This window comes from Pelodiscus sinensis, chromosome 4, assembly GCF_052426305.1.
Source record: "Pelodiscus sinensis isolate ZL-2025 chromosome 4, ASM5242630v1, whole genome shotgun sequence".
In the NCBI taxonomy this organism is placed as follows: Eukaryota; Metazoa; Chordata; order Testudines; family Trionychidae; genus Pelodiscus; species Pelodiscus sinensis.
The window spans coordinates 117,484,288-117,510,085 of record NC_143055.1 but is presented as its reverse complement, the minus strand read 5'-3'; the positions used below and the strand labels follow the sequence as shown (position 1 = coordinate 117,510,085).

The 25,798-nt window shown below is 44.3% G+C and overlaps 1 protein-coding gene across 1 annotated transcript in view; it reads right to left on the bottom strand.

The window, feature by feature from the left end:
* The window catches only part of HPGDS (hematopoietic prostaglandin D synthase), a 69,329-nt gene that overhangs the window by 21,049 nt on the left and 22,482 nt on the right, over positions 1-25,798 (bottom strand). The window contains exon 2 of the mRNA XM_006111950.4: positions 20,233-20,374. Within this exon, the coding sequence (XP_006112012.1) occupies positions 20,233-20,365 (133 nt within the window). The 5' untranslated portion in view covers positions 20,366-20,374. The remainder of the gene's footprint in view (positions 1-20,232; positions 20,375-25,798) is intronic.

Genomic DNA, 25,798 nt, shown 5'->3' with positions numbered 1-25,798 from the left:
TTACCACTAGGGCCAGGAGGGAGCGAAGTTCACAGGGGAAGTGGCCCAGGGAATAGAAAACAGGAGAGGGGAATACAGGAGGGTAGGACAAGGCTGCTGCCAGAAGGCCCCTGGGTCGAGATCCACAATAGTGGGCGGGCCTGGGTCCCCTCCTTCCCATTTTTATACAACATCTAGCCACCATTGTTTTGTGGCCTGGGAGGACTGAGCTTTGCCCCTGAGGTGAGGGGCTAGACTTGGAGGCCACAATCAGCTACCGTGGCTGCAGAGACCCGGGACAGCTGATTAAACCTCTGAAAGAGGGATGAGACAGAGCTGTAGTGGGCACTGCTGGAGGGTAGTGTCCTGTAGTGACAAGGGTCCAGCACCAAATCGTGAACAGAGCAGAGTGATGGGAGAGACAGAAGGAGGCAACCTGCTGACAAGAGCTAATTCCCAGTGCTACCAGCAGGAGGTGCCGTGGTGGTGAGTCGCATCCTGTGACAGGCTATGAGAGGATCTCTGGAAATTCTCTATATGATGTAAAGTTGAAGGAAATTGTGTACCTAAAGAGTAGTGCGAGTTTCAATATTTAAGACAAAGACCTGAGCATTTAGCATGGCAAGAGTCTGCCTGTGGGGAACTAGCTACCATACTATCCGCTCACCTACTGATGGAATTTTAAATTTCAAGCACTACAGAAAATGCTGTTCAGGTAAATTACAAGTATACCTGAGTGTTGATGATAGCAAGAAAATCAGACCCGATATCTTAGCCCCTTTAAAGTGAGTGTAAACATGATTTATGCTCATTTTGCAGCCCCTTTAGTCTGTCAGAACAGTGTAAAGAGATCATAGTGTAACTGATAATGGAAAGGAATGTTAAACTGCATTATACGTTATGCTAGATGGTACTGTGTATAAATTACTTTATTTAAACAAACCCCCACCATATTGGGCAGAGCATTAAAGGCTCCTGGGATGAATATATAAGCAAGCTCTGTGATGTGTCCATATCTGGTCCAGAAGAACATGAGGTGGTGTCAGGAGCAAACTAAGAAGAATAACAGAAGGAACAGAGCAGCAAAGGTTGCTAGATTCATCAGCATGCCATTCTTTGATGCCCCAGAGAACTTCATCTCTGAAAAACCTTCAGAACGGACTGGCTGGAAACAAGATTTTTCTCTGCAAACAAACTCCCCAAAGAAACTGAAGATACATAGGGGTTTTCTTTAATTTATGCTGTGGGAAAGTAAGAAGCCGGTATGTTTAAATCCTTTGACTTCACTGAAGACATTCACAAAGATGACTATGAAAGGGTTCTGGTTATGTTTGATGCATATTTTTTATGAAAGAGCATGTTTTCATCACAGAATTCAATAATTTGGAGGACATTTTGAATGTTTTATAAGAACTTCGCATATATTGGCTGAAAACCTGTGATTTTTGGAAATGCAAAACATGAAAATATCCATGTCTCGTTATTGGGTTAACAGTTTTTAAAAAAAAGCACAACCCTTTGGCAGCAGCCACAACTGAAGAGAGATTTAACCATAGGTGCAGAGAGCAAAGCAGTTGGAATTAGTCAAAATGACAAAAGGCAGGAACAATTTGAAAAACATGAAACTGGCATAGATGCTATAAAGAGACCCTTGAGTGTTAAGTAATTATGATAAAACTTTTGAGGAAAGGAGAGAGAACCTCCAGGTTTAGGAGGGCAAAATGCAGCCTCCATGCATGATATTTGAAAAAAGTTATTTCCCAAGAGTTGATGAGTGTCCAGCCAGAGATGCAAGATGTAATACTTGCACAAAATATGGACGTTTACAACTGTTTATCACATCAAAGCATTCATATAACAGATAATTGAGCCATTGTTTCTGGGATTGCTCACTTGTGATTATAGCGAACCCAGCTTTGAGAGTGGAACTAAACATTCATGGTGAGGCTATCGACCTTAAATTTGACTCAGAAGCTGATGTCACAGTTATCTCAGTAGGGACTTAAAATCTCCTTCAGCCCTTCCCAGAGCTGCAGATACTATTTAGCCCTGGAGGTATTTTTAACTGCATAAGCCAGCTAACCACAGAAATACAAAGACAAAAGCTATGTGATCAACAGCCTTGTCAGCCTCAGAGTGTATCTAGTGAAAAAAGTGGAAGAATTCAATAGAATATTTAGTGACAGGGGACTTCAGAAAGGAAATCCAGTCTACATCGACCTGGCAGGATTCCTATCCCATTGTTGTTACATAACGTGGAAATTGAGTTGATTTGGATGGAATGGATTGTCCTAGTAATAGAGAATATCTCTGAGCTGTCTGCTTATTGTTCTCCTGTATTGCCACTTTTAGGTTAACTAGCTCCTCTCCAGAGGAAGAGGCGCCTCAGACCCGGGATAGGTAGAGTGGATGTACATTAAGACTTAGTGGTGCCCCAAATTTTGGGGTGCACTACGCAGTTGCATATTTTGTGTATGGGTAAGGACAGCCTTTCCCAAGTCATATGTGATTTGACACCAACAGTGGAGAGTTCAACAGAAACCTTGGACATCTATAGTTTGTTCCTCACAGAGAACACTAACAGAGCGAACTCTGACGATGGCAGATGCAGAACAAGACAAAAACTCAAGGATACCAAACTGACCACAACCAATCTTTGCAACTAATGGACAGCCAGATGGTTATATGATTATACATTCAGGACATGAAAATGTTAACAATTCAGAGAGACAACAGACTGAGCTTCAAATACAGTGTGATGGCATAAATATGAAAAATGGTAGGAATATGCAACTTAAAGGGGAGATGGAATGTTAAACTGCATTAGATGAGGCAGCCACTGGGTGACACAGAGTTTAAAATACTTTAGCTCAGTGGTTCCCAACTTTTTCAAGCATACAGACCCCTTTTTAATCTATTAACATTTCACGGACTCCCCTCTCTGGGGAAGGAAAGGAAAGGATCTGGCCTACTGTGGTGGACCCAATCCTTATTTTTAAACTTTCCACGGACCTTTTGCAGTACGGTAGTCCATGGCCCACCGTTTGGGAACCTCTGCCTTAGCTAAAGTTGTTTTTTAAGTTTTTCCTGTTACAGATTAACTCAGCTACCCCTCTGAAGCTTATCTACTCACTGTCTCTCTTTTTTCTTCCTCCCCTCCTTTTTTTCTCCTTTTCTTTCTCTCCCCCCCCCCCCTCCCCCCGGCTCCCTTCCCGTATGTATTCTTGGATCTGACCTTCTAACACTCCTGTCATCTGACGAAGGAGGCTGTGCCCATGAAAGTTCATGATACTATCTACATATTTTGTTAGCCTTTAAGGTGCCACTAGTCTATTTGTTGTTTTTTTAAGTTTTTCCTGTTACAGACTAATGCGGCTACCCCTCTGAAGCAAAAGGAACCACTGAGTTCTTTTCATTTACTCACAACATCACAGTCTTTTCTACATGAGAAAATTATATCCATATTCCAAATTGGGTTAGTTAGATTGGTGCACTGTCCTTGGGTGAATGCTCTTATTTCAGTTTAGAGAGGCCTTATATGGGTTTAATTTGGGGTTGATTTCCTACTGATTTATGCTGAATCAATACACACCAAAGTAACTATCCACACACCAGGTTTGCACCAGCTAAACTAAATCAATTTCAAAATGGATTTAGTTAAAATGGTGCAATGCTCTTGTGTAGATAAGGCCTAACCTCTCACCCCTTCTTTAAGTCTATGTCTACACTGCAGGCTTCTTGCGCAAGAGTTCTCGTGCAAAAGGTCTTCCACATGGCCGAGTGCTTTTGCACAAGAGATGTGCTTTTGCACAAGAGCATCCATGGCAGTGTGGACGCTTTCTTGCACAAGAAAGCTCTGATGGCCATTTTAGCCATAGGGCTTTCTTGCACAAGAAACCCCTGTGCAAAAAGGCTTATACCTCATGGGGAGAGGAATAACTCTTGCGCAAAAAGCTCTCTCTTCTGACGATCTACTGTAAACTTTCTTGTGTGAGAATGGGCTTGTAGTGTGGATGCTCTGCAAGAACAGCTGTTCTTGCGCAAGAAGCCTTCAGTGTAGACATAGCCTATACGTTTGTGGTGATTTGATGTATCTGTTACTGCTTCAGTGCTATTTAATCCTTGCCATTTCTGCCACAACTCCTGTTTCTCCAGTGCTAACAAATTGCATAGATTTCAGTGGGTACAATACATCACAGTGAGCATCTCCAGGGGCAAAAAAGAAATTAGAGTCCCCAATGAAATGTGTATGTGAGGGGGTGCGAGAGAGAGAATACGAAAGAAGGAAAAACAGCAGAGCATGGTGTGTCCAGGACTTGCAAACAGAACTCAGTCAATATGGAAACAGATCAACATTTAACTCGTAGCTCTGTTTAACATGTAGTACAGGTTGAAACTCTTGTAACCAGGATTCTCTGATCTGGCACCAACCATTGGTCCGGCATGGATGTTGCAGAACCAGGGGGTCTTGGTGGAGGGCCAGCAGTAAGGATCCCTACAGGGCTGCCCGCAGGGAGCTGATGGTGGGGCTGCCCAGCCCGTGACGGCGGAGCTAGGATCCCCAGCACAAAGCATGTGCACGGCTGCCCAGGGAGCCTGGCATGCGATGTGTGGTGCTGCTCACGGAGCCCCGGCTCAGCACATTCCGCTGGTCAGGAAGCCACTGCACGTGGGCTGGCTAGAGACCGTGGAGCACAGTGTGCACTGCTGCCTGGAGCCACGGCAGCGATGGCTGCCCAGCAGGTTGGCATGGCCCACAGGAGGTGGGGAGCTGGCTGGGAGGCCAGTGGCTGGTCCTGGGGAGCCTGTGGTAGGGGTCCAAAAATGACTCACCCCTCCCCCACCGGTCTGGCAAAATCCCTCCTTCAGGACTAGTCCAGACCCCAGGTTGCTGAACCAGGGAGGTAGGGTTGCTCGATGGTTTCAACAAAAATACCAGACACACTTGACATTACATCACAATCTACATTACTTTGTATTTAGAAAATACCGGACATTTCTATTTTCTCATTTATATTTTCTCAATTTGTTTCCCGAACAGAAAGCTCAAATACTGGACTGTCTGGTTCAAAACCAGACAGCTGGCAACCCTATAGGGAGGTCCAACCTTATACACAAAAGACATTGGGTAAGAGAATTTAGATGTGAAATCCAACTCTGCATGACCCAGCTGGCAGCCGCAGAGAATTCAAGAGGTCATGTATGCAATTTCACTAGGCAACCAAGCATTTACACATGCACAGTACTATTGACTCAACTTTTTTTTTTAAGTGCAATATCCCTGGGTGCCAGATTAAATTTCGGTGATGTGGCTGCTTACACAAAGAAGAGGGCCAGAGAAAATTAGAATTACATCTCCTGGGTGAGAGAGCACGTGCTGTTAGCCACTAATGACACACTAACAGAGCTGTTCAGCAAACAAAATTTCTTATGCCTGTTATCTAGAGAGCAACCAGTTCCAAGCCACAGCAATGTGTTACTGAATTTAGAATCCTAGAGGAAGGCACATTCTTGCATGCTGAATGGAAAGACCCCAGAACTGTTGGACCCTAATTACCAATTTGCATAAAGATATGTGCTCCTCCACTGGCATAGCTGAACCTTTTTATTTCAGTGAGAGAAACTGGGTAAAAAGTTGTACAGTACGATACATGCCTGCCATGAGGAAGTGATTACATTCAAAACTGTGATTGTGTTGGACAGTTTTAATAGTTGGCAGCTCCAGATGGATCAGGTGCAGTGGTTGATCAGCAATGAAGGAGTTAAGAGAAGAAATGGCAGTGGCACCACAAGATTTCAGCTGACTTTTCTGAAATTGTGCTGGCTGAAGAGTGGATAAGTTTCCGCAAAACATTTGTGGTTGCCATTAAAACAAAATGTCACATAATAAAGTGGTTTTCAACCTGTGGTCTTATGGACCAACTCCTGTGGTACACAGACTGTGTCTACAATTTCCAAAGAGATCTGCAGTCACAGTTTGAAATGTTTTGGGTGTCTACAAATGAAAAAAGGTCGCAAACCATTGTTTTACCCTACGAATTTCAAATGAGTCAATAGCTTTAGAAAATTCAATTACAACAAAAGAACATAAATCATACAGAACGTTGCCGCCTTGACAGTTGAGAATGAAGACTGAGACACAGGAAATATGGCTTATTACTGGTTTATCAACTTTATAAGTACAAAATCCTGTTTGTTTTGTTAGTTTCAGGAAAAGTATAGCACAGGAGTGGCCAAACTTCCCAATTGTCCCAGCCTCATATGACAGTCCTCAGAAGTTTGAGACACACAGTGTGTCTGCCAAACCTTGGGGTGGTGACAGCTGGGCTTCAGCCCCACTCTGCTGCAGCCCTGAGCCCAGATAGGCATGCCCTGTAGACCTGAAGTCCCAAGAGACCTCCCTGCTGAGTAGAAGGCAGTGTGTGTGTTGGGGGGGAGAGGGGGGGCATGGTGTCACATGTCCCTGCTGACTTTTGCCAGGGTTTGCTGGCCCCATTTTGTCATAAGGTGCTGCTGGGCTTCCTCGCTGCATGGCAGCTGCTCAAACAGACATGATGGGAGCTGTGGCTATGAAGGGAATGAGCTGGAAAACATCTGGAGACTGCAGGAGGAGTCATGCTTTTGCTTCTGTCTCTCCACGTGGAGCTATAATCTGGAAGCTGCAAGGAGGGTTTGCTGAGACTAAGGGGAGAGGCATGCCGGAAGGAAGGAAGGAAGCATGACTCATACTGTTGGAGGGGCCATCTCTCTCAGCAGGCACCAGCGGTGTCTGGCAGGAGCTCCTAGCCCCACCACCCTGATACAGGGCAGAAACCCCAAGTCACCCCTCTCCCAGTAGGCAAAGGATGTGGAGGAGCATGAGGGGCTTCACGAGCTACAGCTCTCAAGCCATGATTTGGACACCCCTGTTATAGACCCTCAAATTCTGTTTACTCACAGAGGCCCATTAACTGTTTTTTTTTTCACATTGTCACCATGGGGGATGTCAAGCTTCACATTTGTTAAGCACTTTTGCTCAGACAACCTAATTTTTCTTGGAAAAGTGGCTCATTTTGGAGCTCTAAATTTGCTGAAGTATGGCTTTTTTGGGGTGTATGACATGGGTGCATTTTTCATTAGTAGTGTAAATACAAAACCGATCCCTTTTGGATAGTTTTATTGCAGATGTTTTCCCCTATTTTTAAATTAGAATTCAAGAGGAATAGATCTTTCCATAAAATATGTGACAGATAATGTCCCCATCCATAATAATCAGACATAAACTGGATGACAGACCCCTGGAAATGAGCAAATGTGGATTAAGAAGTTTCAGTGAAGAAAGACAAGAGAAAATATTAACACCTAACATTTGAATATAAGTGATTGTTCTGAACCAGCAGCATCATATAGTCCTCCAAATATGATCTTATGTAATAAATGGGGGAAAAGGGAAAAGCAGAAAATATTATATTTTCCTATCCTGTCCATGATTCCTGTATTTGTATATATGATAAAAGTAAGAATATGCACTGTATGTGTTTGATAGGAATAACCAATCTCTTCTCCAGGGCAGAGCTACCGGGTGTATTTTGATACTTCACAAAATAAACACGATCATGCTTATAAATCATTGTAAAGGTCTAATATTTCATGAGGGATCCTTCTTTAGAACTTGTGTAGTATATGAAACCAGTGTGTGTGGCAGATGCTCAAATTGTTTTACAGTTTTCTCTCTCAGAATAATAGTGACTTGATTAGGGCTATGTAACACACATTTAATTATTCCATATAATTGGGCAGGGGTACAGCTATAAAAGTTTAAATTCCCCTGGTATATTTTCAAATTCCCGGTGTAAAAGTGAAATGCCTTTTTCCTCTGACGAGTCACTGCCAGTGTTCCCTGTAAGCTGTGTGGCCATTCAGGAGCCACATGACTCCTGGCCAATGGCTCCTCTCTTGCCACAGTTACAACTCCTCAGCCTTTTCTCACAGGCAATGTTACTGTTGCTGCAGCCCCTGCTGATGTGCCCCTGCTCTCCAACAGACCCTGGGCCACTCAACAGCCCCCTAGTTTTCAAGCTGCCTCCTATGGTTGGATCCCTGGAGAGCCGGTTCCCTTTCTGGGCTAGACTTTTTAAAATAGTTTCCCCTCCTTCCTGCTATTGACCAAGAGGGGGGACTGAAAAGGTATCTCTTCGGGTATGTCTACACTACCCTCCTAGTTCGAACTAGCGGGGTAATGTAGGCATACCGCACTTGCAAATGAAGCCCGGGATTTGAATTTTCCGGGCTTCATTTGCATAAGCAGAGAGCCGCCATTTTTAAAACCCCGCTGGTTCGAACCCCATACAGCGCGGCTACAGGGGGCTCGAACTAGGTAGTTCGGACTAGGATTCCTATTCCGAACTACCGGTACACCTCGTGGATGGGGTTCGAACCAGCGGGGTTTTAAAAATGGCGGCTCCCCGCTTATGCAAATGAAGCCCGGGAAATTCAAATCCCGGGCTTCATTTGCAAGTGCGGTATGCCTACATTACCCTCCTAGTTCGAACTAGCGGGGTAGTGTAGACATACCCTCCAAGACTGTTCTTATTTCTTCTCTTTCCCTTCTGTCTCATTGTTCTCCTCTTCCTGAGTCCTCTTTCCCTTCACCACTCTTCCCCATTTCTTCTTTTCCATATGGATTCTCACCCTTCATTTCAGCTGTGTTCCCATGAGTGATTCACCTTCCTCCTCCCTTCTTCAGGCTTATGTGAACTGTTCCCTCTCTATCCCTTTTTGACTCCCTTAAGAGTTGATAGTGCTGCTGGCATCCAAGCCAGCCATGGGTCAGTGGTCAAGCTTTCATTGAGATATGGTACAATCCAGCAGCCTAGCCATTCCCCAGTTGGCATTTGGGTTGTCGAGAAACTGACAATCCATTAGATTCAGCATTGTTTGCTGTGTTTGTCTGTCTGTTGAAATGACAATCCCATCCTTCCCAAAATCAAATACAGAATCTGTTTCTTTGCAGTTACATGAATGTTTGCTTAAACTGAGCCATGGAAAACAAAGGTTTAGTGTCTGATGTCAGAAACATTTTCAAGAGGGAGTTTGTTGGAAAGGGTAAATGGAAGGATATTTAATTTTAGAACAGTATCTTAGAAAGCCAATAGAGAGGAAGAATTGGCTTGTGGTGAAGGGATTTGACTGAGACTCAAGAGAGCTGGGCTCAGTTTTTGTCTCTGCAATACAATTCCCATGTGACAATGGTCAGGTCACTTCATCTCCCCATGCCATAGTTCTCCTCCTGTAAAAAAAGGGTTTGATCACCTTTTTCACACCCTGTCTGACTTGTGTATGTAAAACATAACCTTGTTTGGGTGGGAATTACCCTTTAAAACACATAGTACAACTGATTGAAGTTGAGCCCTTCAGATATTATCATAACACACACAAACTATAGTGAGTGTTTCTTTTCAAAGTGACTGTTCCCCATGAGACCGACTGGTGTCATGTGAAGCTATTTTATCCCATTCTAGCAAGATCCATTGAGGAAAAAGGATGAACATCTCCTGAAAAATCATTGCTTGCCTTCTGCTGACAGATCATAGAATCATAGAGGTGGAAGAGACCTCAGGAGGTCATCAAGTCCAGCCCGCTGCCCAAGGCAGTACCAATCCCAACTAAATCATCCCAGCCAGGGCATTGTCAAGCCGAGACTTAAAAACCTCTAGGGATGGAGATTCCACCACCTCCCTAGGTAACCCATTCCAGTGCTTCACCACTCTCCTAGTGAAATAGATTTTCCTAATATCCAACCTAGACCTCTCCCAATGTAACTTGAGACCATTGCTCCTTGTTCTGCCATCCGTCACTACTGAGAACAGCCTCTCTCCATCCTCTTTGGAACCTCCCTTCAGGAAGTTGAAGGCTGCTATCAAATCCCCCTCACTCCTCTCTTCTTCAGACTAAACAAACCCAAATCCCTCAGGGTATGTCTACACTACCCCGCTAGTTCGAACTAGCGGGGTAATGTATGCATACCGAACTTGCTAATGAAGCCCGGGATTTGAATTTCCCGGGCTTCATTAGCATAAAGCCGGCGCCGCCATTTTTAAAAGCCGGCTAGTGCGAACCCCGTGCCGCGCGGCTACACGCGGCACGGGCTAGATAGTTCGAACTACGTAGCCATTCCGAACTATCTGTACTCCTCATTCCACGTGGAACGAGGAGTACAGATAGTTCGGAATGGCTACGTAGTTCAAACTATCTAGCCCGTGCCGCGTGTAGCCGCGCGGCACGGGGTTCGCACTAGCCGGCTTTTAAAAATGGCGGTGCCGGCTTTATGCTAATGAAGCCCGGGAAATTCAAATCCCGGGCTTCATTAGCAAGTTCGGTATGCATACATTACCCCGCTAGTTCGAACTAGCGGGGTAGTGTAGACATACCCTCAGTCTCTCCTCATAAGTCATGTGCTCCAGCCCCCTAATCATTTTGGTTGTTCTCCGCTGGACCCTCTCCAATGCATCCACATCCTTTCTATAGTGGGGGGCCCAGAACTGGACACACTACTCCAGGTGTGGTCTCACCAAAGCCAAATAAAGGGGAATAATCACTTCTCTGGATCTGTTGGCAATGCTCCTCCTAATGCACCCTAATATGCCACTAGTCCTCTTGACTACAAGGGCACACTTTTGACTCATATCCAGCTTCTCATCCACTGTAATTCCCAGGTCCTTTTCTGCAGAACTGCTACTTAACCAGTCGATCCCCAGCCTGTAACAATGCTTGGGATTCTTCTGTCCCAAGTGCAGGACTCTACACTTGTCCTTGTTGAACCGCATCAGATTTCTTTTGGCCCAATCTTCTAATTTGTCTAGGTCATTCTGGACCATATCCCTGCCCTCCAGCATATCTACCTCTCCCCCTAGCATAGTGTCATCTGCAAACTTGCTGAGGGTTGCAATCCATCCCCTCATCCAGGTCATTAATGATGTTGAACAAAACCAACCCTAGAAAAGATCTTTGGGGCACTAAATCTCTGTTTAATCTGATTCATCTGTTTCATTACAGCAGAATACATTTTCATCACTACAATTTCCCACTCAACAGTTTGCCTCTGGACCTTTTAAGCACACTTCCAGCCTCTGAGCATTCCCTATGAAGAGACGGTAAAAATTTCACAGTGAATGAAATAAAACTATCTTGTGCTGCTTCTATGAAGTGCCTATACATTGAAATTGAACTATAGTTGTTCACATAGTATGCTGCAGATGTTACTAGCATTATGATTCAAAGACATTCTGGCACACATGCCTTTTCAATGTATTTCACATCCAGGAATTTGTAAATGTTTTGAAAAGGTCTATTAGGTGGCACTGTGGCTCTTGAATTGAGTATGTTTCTGCTAGTGATTGAAATATTGTCAATTCTATCCTTTGAATTGTATGTTTAAATCTGACTCTTTCCTGCCAAGTTTGCTTCCCAAGTTCTGCAAGATCTAGACCAAAGAGATTCTGTCTTTCCAGATTTCAATCGCTGTGCCTATTTAAATTGGGATGAATGGCGGTGAGTTCAAATTGCTTAATAGAAATTAATTTCCAAATTGCAGTTGCCCTACAATTGGGGAGTGTGTGGATCTGGGATTTTGGTTCAACGAATTATAAAGATGAAGTCAGATGAAAAATTCCTGTCTAGATATGACTTCAGGTAAAACCAAATAGCTTGAGAGGCTATAGTTGCAGTTAGCCGCATTTTTCACTACTTTTAAACTGCATTGCTCTAGCACTGGTTGATAATTTTAATTAGGGATGAGTCAAAACAAGATCATTTTACCCTAATCTTCCAATCAAACCCTCAACTTTTTTGGTTCAAATACCACGGAGTCTGGATCCAAACCACCCCCAGCTTTTCTTCAGCCAAAACTCCAATTCCACCCTCCTGATCGGGCAATATTTTCAGCCCTTTATGAGCTAAGGAGTTCCCTGATGGATGTAACCTATTGTGAATTGGGTCACTTCCAAGTGGGGCATGAATATTTCCCGGGGAGGTTTTGGAGGTTGCTGAGAGGCACCATCTGAGGAGAAGGGAACGGTCTTTTGACTGCTGGGGAGGCAGAGCCAGTTTAAAAATATAGTGTAGTGCATGTGCCAAACAGGAATATCTGCCCACTCTTGGATTTATCTTCCTTCCTGTAACATTCTCCCATTATGTAAAATGCTTTCGCCTGCTGCAAGTTCTTGTCTGATCACCAGTAGGAAGGAGGCAGGTCTCAGCAGGACTGCCAGGCTGTCAGGGTGGATTTACCATGGAGCTCAGAGAGGTTTCATGCAAGGAAGGGAGTCTGGCAGCCAAGAGGGGGTAGGCTGACAAGGTGAGGTGCCTATTGCTTGCTGTGTCTGCATATGTGATGATTCCAGGCCAAATCTGAGAGGCACTGGCTACCTCTAATTCAACTGAGATTACAGGGAGTTGCAGGTTTCTGCTTCTCTCAGGATTTGTCCCTAAATCTTTATGCCTGGAAGCCCACTTTGTACAGCATATCAAAAATGAAGTGCTATGCAAGTGTTAAGCAAAATTTGCATAGAGGAATAGTTGTGGGACTCTAACATAGAAGCTCATCAGGATCCGATGCCTCACACTCACTCTTTCTCCCTTTTGGGATATAGGCTTGTCCTGAGCATACACCGCTCTCCTGCTGAAGAGGAGTGCTGGGTAAAGATTTTACCAGTGCAATGGTTTTTGGTTGGAAAATGCTGATCTTACGGAATTGAAATGTTAGAAGTGTCGATTCCATTGATACCTTTTGATGGAAACCAAATAGACTGAAAGGCTGATCATCCTGACTGATGTACTGACAGCCTGCTGGCCACACTGGCAGGAAACAAGTCAGGGTCCTGGCTATTGTGCTAGCAGAGGCACTGCTTGGTTGCTTCCCAAGTTTCCATTCTCTGAGCTTCCCAGGTCCTGAACTGCCTGGTTGGCAGGAGTGCAGGTCAGTGAAACAGATTGCTCCATTTTGTCAGAAATCCCCATATGGAATGAAATGTTGGCAACTCAGAATCTCCTGTTTCTGGCCAGCTCTGTTGAAAAGGCATTTGGAAGAGCTGCATTTCCATAGCTTTGCACGTTTACTGGGCTGCTTGAATTTGCTTAATACTAAAGCTAAGGAATTCTGGCCTGAAAATACTTTGAAGTTCTACAGCAGATTAGCTGACTCGTGACCAAAGAAAACAAATGAAATGTACAATTACAGACATTTTGCTGTCATAGTACCTAATCCAAACCAGGCAAAGCTCCCATGTTTATGGTGCATTAAAAAGACTTTTTATAGTATTCGGAGAGAGAAATGAGGAGAGGGGCGGCAGAGAGAGAGTGTATGGCAATAAAGCATGCATTGTCCTGCCAAAACTGCTGAAAAGTAATACTGAGTTAAGATGGGCAAAATTGACCACTACAAAAAAATCACATGAACTACTACGTCAACTTTTTAATCCCGTTCAGAAGTTAAAATTGCAGCTTTTATAATTTCCTGTCCTGCATGTAAAGATGAACTCCTAACATTCTGCAGTGTTCGTTTGCATTGGTCTTCCCAAGGAGAATTAAAATGAATTATAACTCTGGGCAAGGCAATTTCAAACTCTATTCTACACAGATATGTACATGCTCTTTTTCAATAATATCTTTGCTTGTGAGACACAAGGGGGAGTAATGTTTTTGTCCTTTGCTTGCTTTTTTAAAATAAAAGTCTTATCATTCTTGGATCATCTTAATTAATTAAGCAAAATTCCACGTTGTAGATTTTCATGTTTCATGGATGTAGATGCTATTTTCCAAACTTTTTGTCTTTAATCTGAAGTACTCTCTAAGGAGCTCCCTTAGAGTCTGTGTAAGAGTTCTCACATAGTACTGAGCCCAATGCTCAGGCTTGTACTTCCTTGCCTGGCGGCCCCTTTAAGACCAGGGGCCAGAGGGTGGGCCAGTAAACAAACAGCTCTCAAAGTCAAATGGCACCCAGACCCTGGTTCAGGGCAGGGCAGGCAAACAAACAGTTTTCACAGCACAAGTGGGAAAGGAGAGACTGCCACCCAGTACAGAGGTAGCAGGGGGGACACATGCCCTCCCTACTCCACCGCGTCCTGGCCCCGGGCCTTAGCAGTGGCAGCCTTGGTGTCCACTGGGGTCAGTAAGGAATCTGTTCCTGAGCATGCTGACACACCTTAAAGGTGTGTGCCAGGCAGTGGCGGGTTCACAGGGTCTGTATAGTCCAAGTTTAGGCGTAGAGAGAAAAGGGTCTCCTCCTGAAGGCCTGGGCCTGGTGACCTGAGCTAGTCATCCACCTTGGCCAGCTCCTCAGCGTCTTCAGGGTAAGTCTCTGCTCCCAATGACAGCTGCTGCCTACTGAGCTTCTGGGCTCATCTTTTATACTTCCTGCCCCTCCCCTAGGTCTCTGTGGACTTAAAGGGGCAGGCTCTGTCTCAGCCCACCCAAGATCAGAGAGGGGTTCCTCCTCCTTGGGGTCAGTGAGCAGCCAACCCTTCTCACTATACTTTGAATCAGAAGATTATCTACAATTATGAGAGGAGAGAAGACATGCTGTTGTTTCCCTTTGGATAGTTTGTACTATTTCTTCTCTTGAAGGAGTAGTTTGTCAGATTGTAGGCCTGATTTCAGGCGTCAGCATTCTCAACTCGGCCCTGATATAGTCACAAAATTAAGTGTAGAAATGCGTGTACATTCTTTTGTATATTATGCATGAAAATTTGGCTTCTGTGCTTTCTCCACCCTATTTTCAATATTCTATAATTTATAGCAATCAACAATATGAAGTTTTGCTATACGGTATGAACTGTTTCTGCAGATATAATATTTGTGTGCTAGAAAGGTAATCTGTACAAACACAGTTTGAGATACATAGGATTGGTCTAGTATGAATGAAATTAATATTTTAGAAATGTGCACCACACTGCTGCTGTATCTCTCTACTAATGTCTGTAATTTTCTAAATTCTTCTAATATTTAAAGACCTGTGTGAACTGCAATACAAACTATTGCAGATGTAAATGAGGAAATATAGCATGACAACCACTTAACTAATGTAATTCTTAATTGTTGGCCTGTATCAGTGGTAAAAGCAGTTCACTTCAGCTGATGCATTCTTATTACTACAGCTGTGAAACCGATTAGAGCAGAAAGTCTTTTAATGATTATGTAGCATCATAGCTTTGCTTTATCAAGGACTTACTGGGGAGACTAAACTGAAACAGTTTTTAATGCTGCTACTCTTAAGCTAGGCAGTTTGAAATGCAGGGGTAGGAATGAACGTGCAGTACATAATTTCTATGGGGGTAAGTTCTGAAAATGTCAATCGTCTCTTTATAGGTAAGGTCTGTGGCAGACTAGTTTTAACGAGAGCTGGCAGACAATTTTTCAATAATCAGTGTTACATCAAAAATGCTCTTTCATCTGTATCAAAATGTTTTGTATTATGATTTTTTATGTCTTCAGCTGATAAGTTTTGAAATGATTGAAAAACAAGTTGGTGTATTTAATTTTGATCTTGTTTCATGCCAAGGTGGTATTGTTCTGACTGCCTTGTTTTATTTATATTACAGGTTGAATCTCACTAGTCTGGAACCCTCGAGACCTGACTGATGCCAAACCAGAGAATTTGCCAAACCACAGGAGATCAAAATGAGGCAGCAACATCAGAGAAGCACGGAGAAACACACTCCTCACATATGAACTTTGAATCTGACACACACACTTGCATTACTGTGGAAGAGGGACTGTGTGGCCTGTACACCAAAATTATTCATTAAACTTCATACTTACTTAGGTTTGTGATACAACATGACATATTTCACAGTTCTGTGCCTAGAAACATTTTGAGAATGAATATTAATTATTTCCTGTGGAGTAAATTTCCCCATAGTCATCAAATATTCTGTAGCTGGTTGATCTCATGACAAAATCAATATCTTTTAGTAGTGTTAAATTAATTAGTTGTACATGTGAAAATTATGCAACTGTTTTTGTACATAGTGCAGGTGGAATGATGTAGTTATCTCCTTCACTAAGTGTCCTTAATGAAAGCCTTGAGTCATCCGTAGGCAGGGACTCAGGATCCAACTCTTGGCCAAAGTGGCATTTTCAGGTTTCGACCCAACTGCTTTTCTAGGCTTAGATTTTCTAGTGACAGTCACCACTATATGTCCAATCTCCCCTTTCTCTCTCTTTACTTTTACTTCTATTGCTAAAACAATTCATGACCATTAGGAAGCATTCCCAGTGTCTGCTTCTGTGTTCACAGATCTTTCACTGACTCAATGGGAGTTCCATGCAGAGGGTTTGCAGGATCTAGCCCCAAATGGGACGTCTGTAAAACTTTCCTGTACTTTACCCAATGTCTTATGTAATCTGAAATCCAATATAAGAGTCATAGTAATATGGTAATATGTTAGGACACGTCTACACATCAGTATTATTTCGGAATAACTGACATTATTTCAAAATAACAAAATGTGCATCTACACAGCAAGCCATTATTTTGACATAATGTCGAGATGGAGGACTTCTTACTCTGACTCCTGTAACCCTCATTTTACAGTGTTGTTCTTTCAATTTCCTGCTGCATAGACCACGCCAAAAGCTGAATTAAGCTATTTTAACTTCAGCTACACATGATTTGACTTAATTTGACTTTTGCCCTGCTGTGTACACATACCCTTAGGCTGTGTCTAGACAGGCAAGTTTTTCCGCAAAAGCAAAAGCTTGCCAGCTGTCTACACTGTCCGTTGAATTTCTGCAAGAACACTGACTTCCTACTGTCTGAAATCAGTGCTTCTTGCGGAAATACCATGCTGCTCCCATTCGGACAAAAGTCCTTTTGCGCAAAGCTTTTGCGCAAAAGGGCCAGTGTAAACAGCTCAGATTTGTATTGCGCAAAAAAGCCCTGATCGCAAAAATGGCGATCGGGGCTTTTTTGCTGAAAAGCACGTTTAGATTGGCACGGACGCTTTTCCGCAAAAAGTGCTTTTGCAGAAAAGCATCCGTGCCGATCTAGACGCTCTTTTCCGCAAATGCTTTTAACGGAAAAGTTTTCCGTTAAAAGCATTTGCGGAAAATCATGCCAGTCTAGACGTAGCCATAATGTATATGTCACATTTTTCTTCACATATGTTCCCAAAGTATGGTACACCTTTAATTAAACCATATAATAACCTGGGGGAGGGAGGGTCAGTTCACCTAACAAATTAAGGAACAAAAAGTTAAATGATCTGCACAAGGCATTAGACTAAGTGGAATATCCAAGAACAGAGCTCTGATATCTTGGTTCCCAGTTTCTTTAACACATCCTGCATCTCTAATATTCAATCACAATGCTAATAGTGCAGATGGGCTGCAGTCAGGCATATTGGCTAACAGACATTGGCTAATGTACAGGAGTCATCATTGATGGCTTTGTATCATGAACATTAAAAATGTTTTGGAAAGTATTTTCTTGCCCGACTGCCTCACTGGTTTGAGTGTGTATGATGTCTACAACTGTTACATGGGAAATCCAGCATCTTGAACTTGGAACATTTGGCAAGTAAGCCTGATTTTCATATATTTTAAGATGTAAATGGATTTGTAATGTTTAAGTCTTCGTAGTGTTTGTTTTATTTTAAAATAATCTATTCAAAATTCTAGGTATGTATGGAGAATGTAGACACTATAAATTTTATTTGTGCGAATATAAAAATTCAAAACTAGAGCACAAATCCCTAAATCTCTTCAAAACCAATTCTCTGCCCCCCCGCGTCCCTCCCTCCCCACTTCCATCCACCTCTTTCCTCTCCTTCTGTGAAAATGCTTTAGGGATACCAAAGTTATACTGCATAACGTGATAGTCAACAGAATCAGACTCTGGTGGAGAAACAGTTTGCAAAATGCAAGACTCCTTACTGAAAAGAGCCTGTCTCTATTTCTCCCCTGTCTCCCTTGGAGTCCCGTCTTCTTTTAGCCCATGTGTGGCCAGACAGACTAACCCCATATCAACCATCTTATTTGCCTCTCTGAAGCACAGGGCAGAGAAGGAGCAATAATATCAGCATAGTCTATGCTGGCTCATCTGATCCTGAGAAGCTGAAAAAAAAACAGATATGTGGATAGAAAGCAGCTAAGTCAATAAGCTGGCCTCGAGGCTGCGGCTGGCACCTATGTTGATTCGAACACACACAGTCCCTGGAAGGGGAATTTCCCACTGAGAAAACAATGTCCTGTACTTCCAATTTAATCATCTGAAATCTCTCTTACGAGTGTAAATTAAGTTCACAACTCCCTTGTAAGAACTGGTCTCACAGCAGACAGACCAGCATCAATTGGCATTACAGATAAGAAAGAGAAATACGTGACCCCATGAGTATATAAGATGGGCCCAGCACACACTCACTTTGAGTGTCATTCTATCCTCTACCTGCTGGTCGGGTTAGGTGTTTGACCTCCCGAGGTTCTATGGGGACACCCACCTCGTATTTTCGTCTTTCCTAGGAATTGAGGGACCGGCCCTGGCCTGACATGCTGGAGTCGAGAGGCACAGAAGGGGGTAAAAATTGTACCTGGATGTGGTCCTCTATCTTAAGTGTACACATAGAAAGAGTAAGCTGTTACTTGGTACCATTATTTCTATTTTTCTATATCTTCTTTGTAACCATTTTTAAGATCCATATTTTGCTAGCAGTATCTATATTTTGCTAGTAGTTAAGAAATAGAGCAATAGCCATTGTAACCATATGATTTATAAGCTTCTTTAATAAACCTATAACTGTCTAAGTTTTAACCTGACTCCTTCAGTTGCTGTAATAGAACCAAGCACAATTTAAAAGAACTTCAGCCGGTCTAAAGGGACAGTTATAGGAAGAGCTTGGGCGTTTGGATCTGTGTCACTCCCAGGTGACAGGATCCACTGGGGCATCTTTCAGTCTTTCCCCAAGGCTGCCCGCTGCGAAGGAATTATGAATTCTAGCAGCTGAAATCTAAGATGTAAAAAGCTCTTCCTATATAACGGGGCGTCTGTTGGTCTGCTGGCCACCCTCTGCGATGGGACCCCGGTCCTAGCAGTAAAGGCACGGACGTTAAACCTTTTCTCGGAAACATACACACACACACTGCCTTGACCGTCGGCTGACACCATGGTGTCTTGGTTTGAGCACCTCAGCAAGTGTCTCAATGTCACTAAGGAGAAAATGATGGGATTCAAACCATTTGAGGATATATGGGATAAAAGAACCTTTGATTGCACCAAGAAAGAATTTGGAAGACTGTGCTGATCATGTAAAATGCCTTCCTTCCAAACAGCATCACGTCACAAATGGAGAGCAACTTTTTTCACCAGCTGAAGTTTTTCTCTAATCTTAAAGAGCAGCTCCCTGAAGGAAGTACTACAACAATCTATTCTGGAAAATAGAATAGAGGGCAGTTTCCTCAAGTGAGGACATGGAGGAAATTGGCAAGTCCTATGATTGCTTACCTCCAAACTACCAGCCTAGGATTAGTCTTATCCGGAGTAAAACTTACTGGTGAATTAAAATATTGAACGGTTTGTGCAACGTAAATAAAGGGTTTGGCACACACGTGACATTTGCTTTGACCTTTTGACATTTTAGTCTCACTTATGTCAATCTCAGGTTAATTTATCTGTAAACATTAACGGAGTCTTGTAGCTTTCTGTGTACTGCTAGTCTCTGAATAGACTGTATATTTTTTTCAGAGGTAGGCTATATTCCACCATTTTCCCTTTTCAGCTGCTCTTGTTGCTTCTGCACTTGGAGAACTTGTCAGGTCACAAGGGGCTTCCCTCTTTGCTTCTTTGATTTTCATTTGGCTTCTGAAATTGGTTTCAGTGCTTTAGTATAGCCTTTTGGGGCCAATTTTTTAAGAGTCTTAATGTGTTAATATTTACTGTGTTTCCATCAGTTTCTAGCTGACAGTATTTGAAAACTTGGGGCATGATTCCCAGCTGATGTCAGTAAATGCAATGAAGGTATGGAACTGTGTCAATTTATACTAACTGAGAATCTGTCCTTGGATTAATATTTCCTGGCGGAGAGACAAGGGGTGAAATCCTGGCCTCACAGAAGTTAGTTGTAAAATTCCCATTGACGTCAATGAAGCCAAAATTTCACCTGAGTCTTTTAGCATTCATTGGTCCTTTTATCTCAAATCAGCAAATAGACAGTATCCTATGTGGTTTTGTGTTCTGACTAGATTTATAGGGAAAGTTTGTATGCAAGAATATATTCTACTCACTTGGTTTGATCTTGGCCCAATCCTCTAGTTTTATCCTGTGATCCTCGTACTTTATGCCTGAATAGGCAAACAGGTAGCGACTGATTTCTGCTCTTCCTCTCACATCGAAATACACGAGCTTGTAGCGTGGCATGATGGATATCTGAAAGAAAGTCCATGAAGATTTAACACATTAACTACCCTGCTACATTTATATAGAAGATATACCTAAGTATTGGTGTATACATGCATCTGACGAAGTGGGTCTTTGCCCACAAAAGCTTATGGTCCAACACTTCGGTTAATCTATAAGATGCCACAGGACTCCTCGCCGCTAAGTAGTGGTGACGTACTAATACAAAGCCAGGACATAACGTCAAATTAAATGTGTTTATTAGCCTGCTAACCACAGTATATTGTACTGCATAACCACCACATTAACTACAGCTATAGTTCCACATTCCGTAGTCAAAAACAGTCAAAAAGAGTTATGCTTAAAGTTAAGATGCTGACTATTTGAAATCAACTAAAGAGTCAGGAAGAGAAGACGACTGGGGCAGTCAGTCTATAGCCTTTATCTCTCCTCTTTGAGCAGTCACAAAGCTACGGCTTGTCTTTCATGATTTAATTCTATTTAAAACCCACCTATAAAGGAGGGAGTTTTATATTATTTTCTGGAATCTACAGCACTTCACAACTTACAAATGATGTGGCCACAGTGCAGTTATGCTCTATTTTTGTAAACGGCATGTCCCTAAGCATTTGTTTCTTTGGAAATAGTTGCAAGCTATGTAATTCACTTATGTAAAACTAGAAAACCAAGCCAATGGTATTTTAAAAGGTTGGAATAGTATCTCTTTTAAACATTGTTATAGTTTAGTATTTCACTACTTCATCATTAGTGAATACCAAAGGGAAGTGAGAGGCCAGGTGTGCTGGGGCAAGGGTGAGCTAGAGATTACATTTTTAAAGGCACTACGTACAATGTAAAATTTTATATAAGCTCAGGGAAATCATTTTTTGAGACTGCTTCATAGAAATGATAAATTAGATGATGTAAAAGTCTCTTTTTTGCACAAAAAGGTTTTGCATTTTGATTCTCTCAGTGTTTTTATCAATCCAAAAATGTCTGGGCATAGAGCTTTGCACCAGTGTGGCTGCACAGGACTGCTACTGGCTTTGAATCTCATTGTTCTTTTTTGATTTCCTATTTAGTCACTGCTATTCTTTCAGGGCCTAAATGTGACTTAGCATGTTGTTAAAGAAAAGTTGTTTGCTTTTGAGTTCCTTTTATAAAAATAACCCGAAGTACGTACAATCATTTTAGTTGGGTTAGTGTTTCTTCCCTTGTAAATTTGCTCCTGGAGGGTGTTAACATTTTGTAACTCCTTGTGAAAGTGATTAGAAAACTGGAAAATGTAAGGTCTTGTCTACACTACCAAGTTTTATCATAACAAACTGCCTTATGGCAACAAAACAATGAGAGCACACACACTGCAATGCGACTTTTGTTGGAAAACACATCCTGTTTTGGTGACACACACTTCCATCTCCACCAGCAACTCCCCTCCCCCTTTATTGTCAACAAAGAGCCAGTGTAAACTGTTTATTTTGTTGACAGAAATGGCTTCTGCCAGTATCTCACAATGTCTGCCCTGATGACTTTGCTTAGTTTTTTGATCTTGGCTATCCTGCAGGCATATCCCCCTCTCCTTTCAAAGCTCCAGGAAGTATCTAACAGCTGATTGTGCCTCTCCATTTAGGGAACAAAAACTAAATCATTCTTTGCTTCACTAGGAATATAGTAGCAGGTGAGCTGCTGCTGCAGGGGGTAGGAGACAGGCTGCCGGGCTGTTTTTGACTTTTCTCATCACAGAGAGCTCACAGAGCTACTCATGATGCCGCTCCTGGCAGCTGAGGAGGCTGCGGGAGCACTTAGTGGGCATCTCAAGATGTGCAGTGATCAGCTCTGCTTTCCCACAGTGCTGCACTGTGGGATACATACCCCCAGTGCTTTTCTCACACTGTCAGTGATGGTGCCTCCAGTGTGGACATGATCCTCCGGCAATTTTTGTTTTGGTAACTTATAGTTTTGTTGACAAAACTTTATAGTGTAGACTGAAGGAGAGATGGAAAATGGAAGGGAACAGAAAGCTTGGTGAGGAAGGTAGAGTTTCTGTAGGACATGAATTTGCCCATTCTAAAGCATGAAAATACAGAAATGTTTCATTAAATAATCATTATTTCAAACCAATGTAAAGGTTTTCCCTTAAAATCCCAATCGTATTTTTTATCCCCATGCTGTTTATTCAGGTGACCTTTGAAAGTCTTGTGTTATTGTGGGTTTGTGTGTAGATGCTTGAATCTAAGTTGTTCATGATTTATGTCTATTGTATCTTAAATACTAGAATATAGGTTTCCCTAATATGTCATTGTTGGTTTTATTTTATTAAATAAAAGTTAAATAAAGCTAACTGCCATTCCATGGATTTAATTCTGAAAGAGTTACAGTGGAACCCTAGTGGAAAAGGCATACCTTGTGGACAGTGAGGTAAAGAAGTGTTGTTAACTCCTGATCTAGAATAGTTTCAGCTAAGCTTGCATTTTGTCTCATACATGAACATATCAAATAACAGAAACCTAGTTTGAATGTATGTTTAATGTGGCTTATCTATAACCTAGTATGCAAGCTGACTTTGGATATATGTTAACTGTTTAGGAAAGGAGGAGGTGGATATTGGTGCTCGCTGTGTTACAAGTTTTGCTGATCTATTTTCTTTTAATATGCATCTTTCAAAAACATTACTAAACATAAAAGGATTCTAATATGGTTGAAGCTTATAGGTAAGCTAATTTACAGTAAATATGAGGCTATGAAGAAATACATTACAGGCAGTCCCCGAGTTACGCGGATCCGACTTACGTCGGATCCGCAGTTACGAACGGGGCACTTCCTCTCCCTGGTCTCAAGCAGACCAGGGAGAGGAAGCAAAGCGGCGGCGGAACGCGCGGCCAGCTGACAGCCCAGACGCGTCTGGGCTGTCAGCTGGCCGCGCGCTCCGCTCTGCTCCCCCCCCCCCGTCTGCAGACCAGGGGGAGGGGGAGCAGAGCGGAGCAGAGCAGAGCGGCGGAACGCGCGGCCAGCTGACAGCCCAGAGTCTGGGCTGTCAGCTGGCTGCGCATTCCGCCGCTCTGCTCTGCTCTGCTCTGCTCCGCTCCGCTCTGCTCTGCTCCCCCTCCCCCTGGTCTGCAGACCAGGGGGAGGGGGAGCAGAGCGGAGCACGCGGCCAGCTGACAGCCCAGACGCGTCTGGGCTGTCAGCTGGCCGCGCGTTCCGCCGCTCTGCTCTGCTCCGCTCTGCTGTGCTCCGCTCTGCTCCCCCTCCCCCTGATCTGCGGGGGGGGGGAGCAGAGCGGAGCACGCGGCCAGCTGACAGCCCAGACGCGTCTGGGCTGTCAGCTGGCCGCGCGTTCCGCCGCTCTGCTCTGCTCCGCTCTGCTGTGCTCCGCTCTGCTCCCCCTCCCCCTGATCTGCGGGGGGGGGGAGCAGAGCGGAGCACGCAGCCAGCTGACAGCCCAGATGCGTCTGGGCTGTCAGCTGGCCGCGCGTTCTGCCGCTCTGCTCTGCTCCGCTCTGCTCCCCCTCCCCCTGGTCTGCAAACCATGGGGGGGGGGGGGGAAGCAGAGCGGAGCACGCGGCCAGCTGACAGCCCAGATGCGTCTGGGCTGTCAGCTGGCCGCGCGTTCTGCCGCTCTGCTCTACTCTGCTCCCCCTCCCCCTGGTCTGCAGACCTGGGGGACGGGGAGTAGAGCAGAGCAAAGCCGCGGAGCCCGAGGGCAGCAGGATAGCCACGGCGCGTCTGGGCTGTCCCGCTGCCCGCGTGTTCCGCCGCTTTGCTCCCCGTCCCCCTGGTCTGCAGACCAGGGGGACGGGGAGCAAAGCAGAGCAAAGCCACGGAGCCCGAGGGCAGCAGGATAGCCACGGCGCGTCTGGGCTGTCCCGCTGCCCCCGTGCTCCGCGGCTTTGCTCCGGACGCCTGTGGTACAGCAGCTGGGGCGCTGCCGGAAATGACCAGTGGCTGACTACAGGAAGCCCCTGCCCCGGGCTTCCTGGAATCAGCCGCTGATCAGTTTCAGCAGCAGCTGACTTGGGGATGCCTGGGGTTCTTAAGTTGAATCTGTATGTAAGTCAGAACTGGCGTCCAGATTCAGCCACTGTTGAAACTGATCAGTTTCAGCAGCGGCTGAATCTGGACGCCAGTTCCGACTTACATACAGATTCAACTTAAGAACAAACCTACAGTCCCTATCTTGTACGTAACCCGGGGACTGCCTGTACTTTGAATCAAAGAAAAAATACAAATGCTACCAGACCATTTGTTGTTTTTTATGTTTATCCCGTAGGGTATGTCTACACTACAGCGCTAATTCGAACTAACTTAGTTAATTCGAACTAAGCTAATTCGAACTAACGCATCTAGAACTAAAAACTAGTTCGAATTAGCGTTTTGCTAATTTGAACTAGCAAGTCCACATTGAGTGGACCCTGAACAGGGCTTAAGGATGGCCGGAAGCAGTGCCGGCAGGGCATCAGAGGAGGACTTAGAGCGTGGAGCTGCTGTCTCAGGCTAGCCGACGGCTGCGCTTAAAGGGACCCGACCCCCACCCCGGACAGACAGTTCTCAGGGGTGCCCCGCTTGAAAACCAGTCCTGGCTTGGAGTGCCCGGAGTGCCCACACTGGGCACATCACACCACTCGGCCATCAGCCCGGCTGCACTTGCCGCAGGCTGCCATCTGGGGAGAGGGGGCAATCGGGGGGCTGCAGGAGAGCTTCCACCCCCAGAAGCCCGCAGAGCCAGCCCAGTCCTCCCCATCAGGGGCTCGTACCCCATTCCTCCCTCACCTCCTTCCACTTACCCTTCCCTAGCCCCCCTTCTTATTGATGTACAAAATAAAGATAACGTTTCTTCCAACATTGACTCTGTCTTTATTGAACAAAACTGGGGGAGACTGGGAAAAGGAGGTGGGAGAGGGGAAGAGAAAGGCTGGGAGAGGGGAGGGCAACTAACATGATCAGGGGTTGGGAACAGGTCCCAGATGAAGAGAGGCTACAGAGACTGGGACTGTTCAGCTTAGAAAAGAGGAGATGGAGCGGGGACAGAATAGAGGTCTCTAAAAGCAGGGGTTGGGTGGAGAGGGTGCATTCAGAAAAGTTCTTCATGAGTTCCCATAAAGAAGGACTAGAGGACACCAAAGGAAAGGAATGGGTGGCAGGCTTCAAACTAGTAAGAGAAAGTTGTTGTTCACAAAGCAAATAGTTAACCTGTGGAACTCCTTGCTGCAAGAGGCTGTGAAGGCTACAACTAGAACAGAGTTTAAAGGGAAGTGAGATCAAGTCATGGAGGTTGGGTCCATGGAGTAGTCTTAGCCAGGGGGTAGAAATGGTGTCCCTGCCAAAGTTTGTGGAAGGCTGGAGAGGGATGGCACGAGACAAATGGTTTGGTCACTGTCTTCGGTCCATCCCCTCCAGGGTCCCTAGGGTTGGCCGCTGTCGGCAGACAGGCTACTGGGCTAGATGGACCTTTGG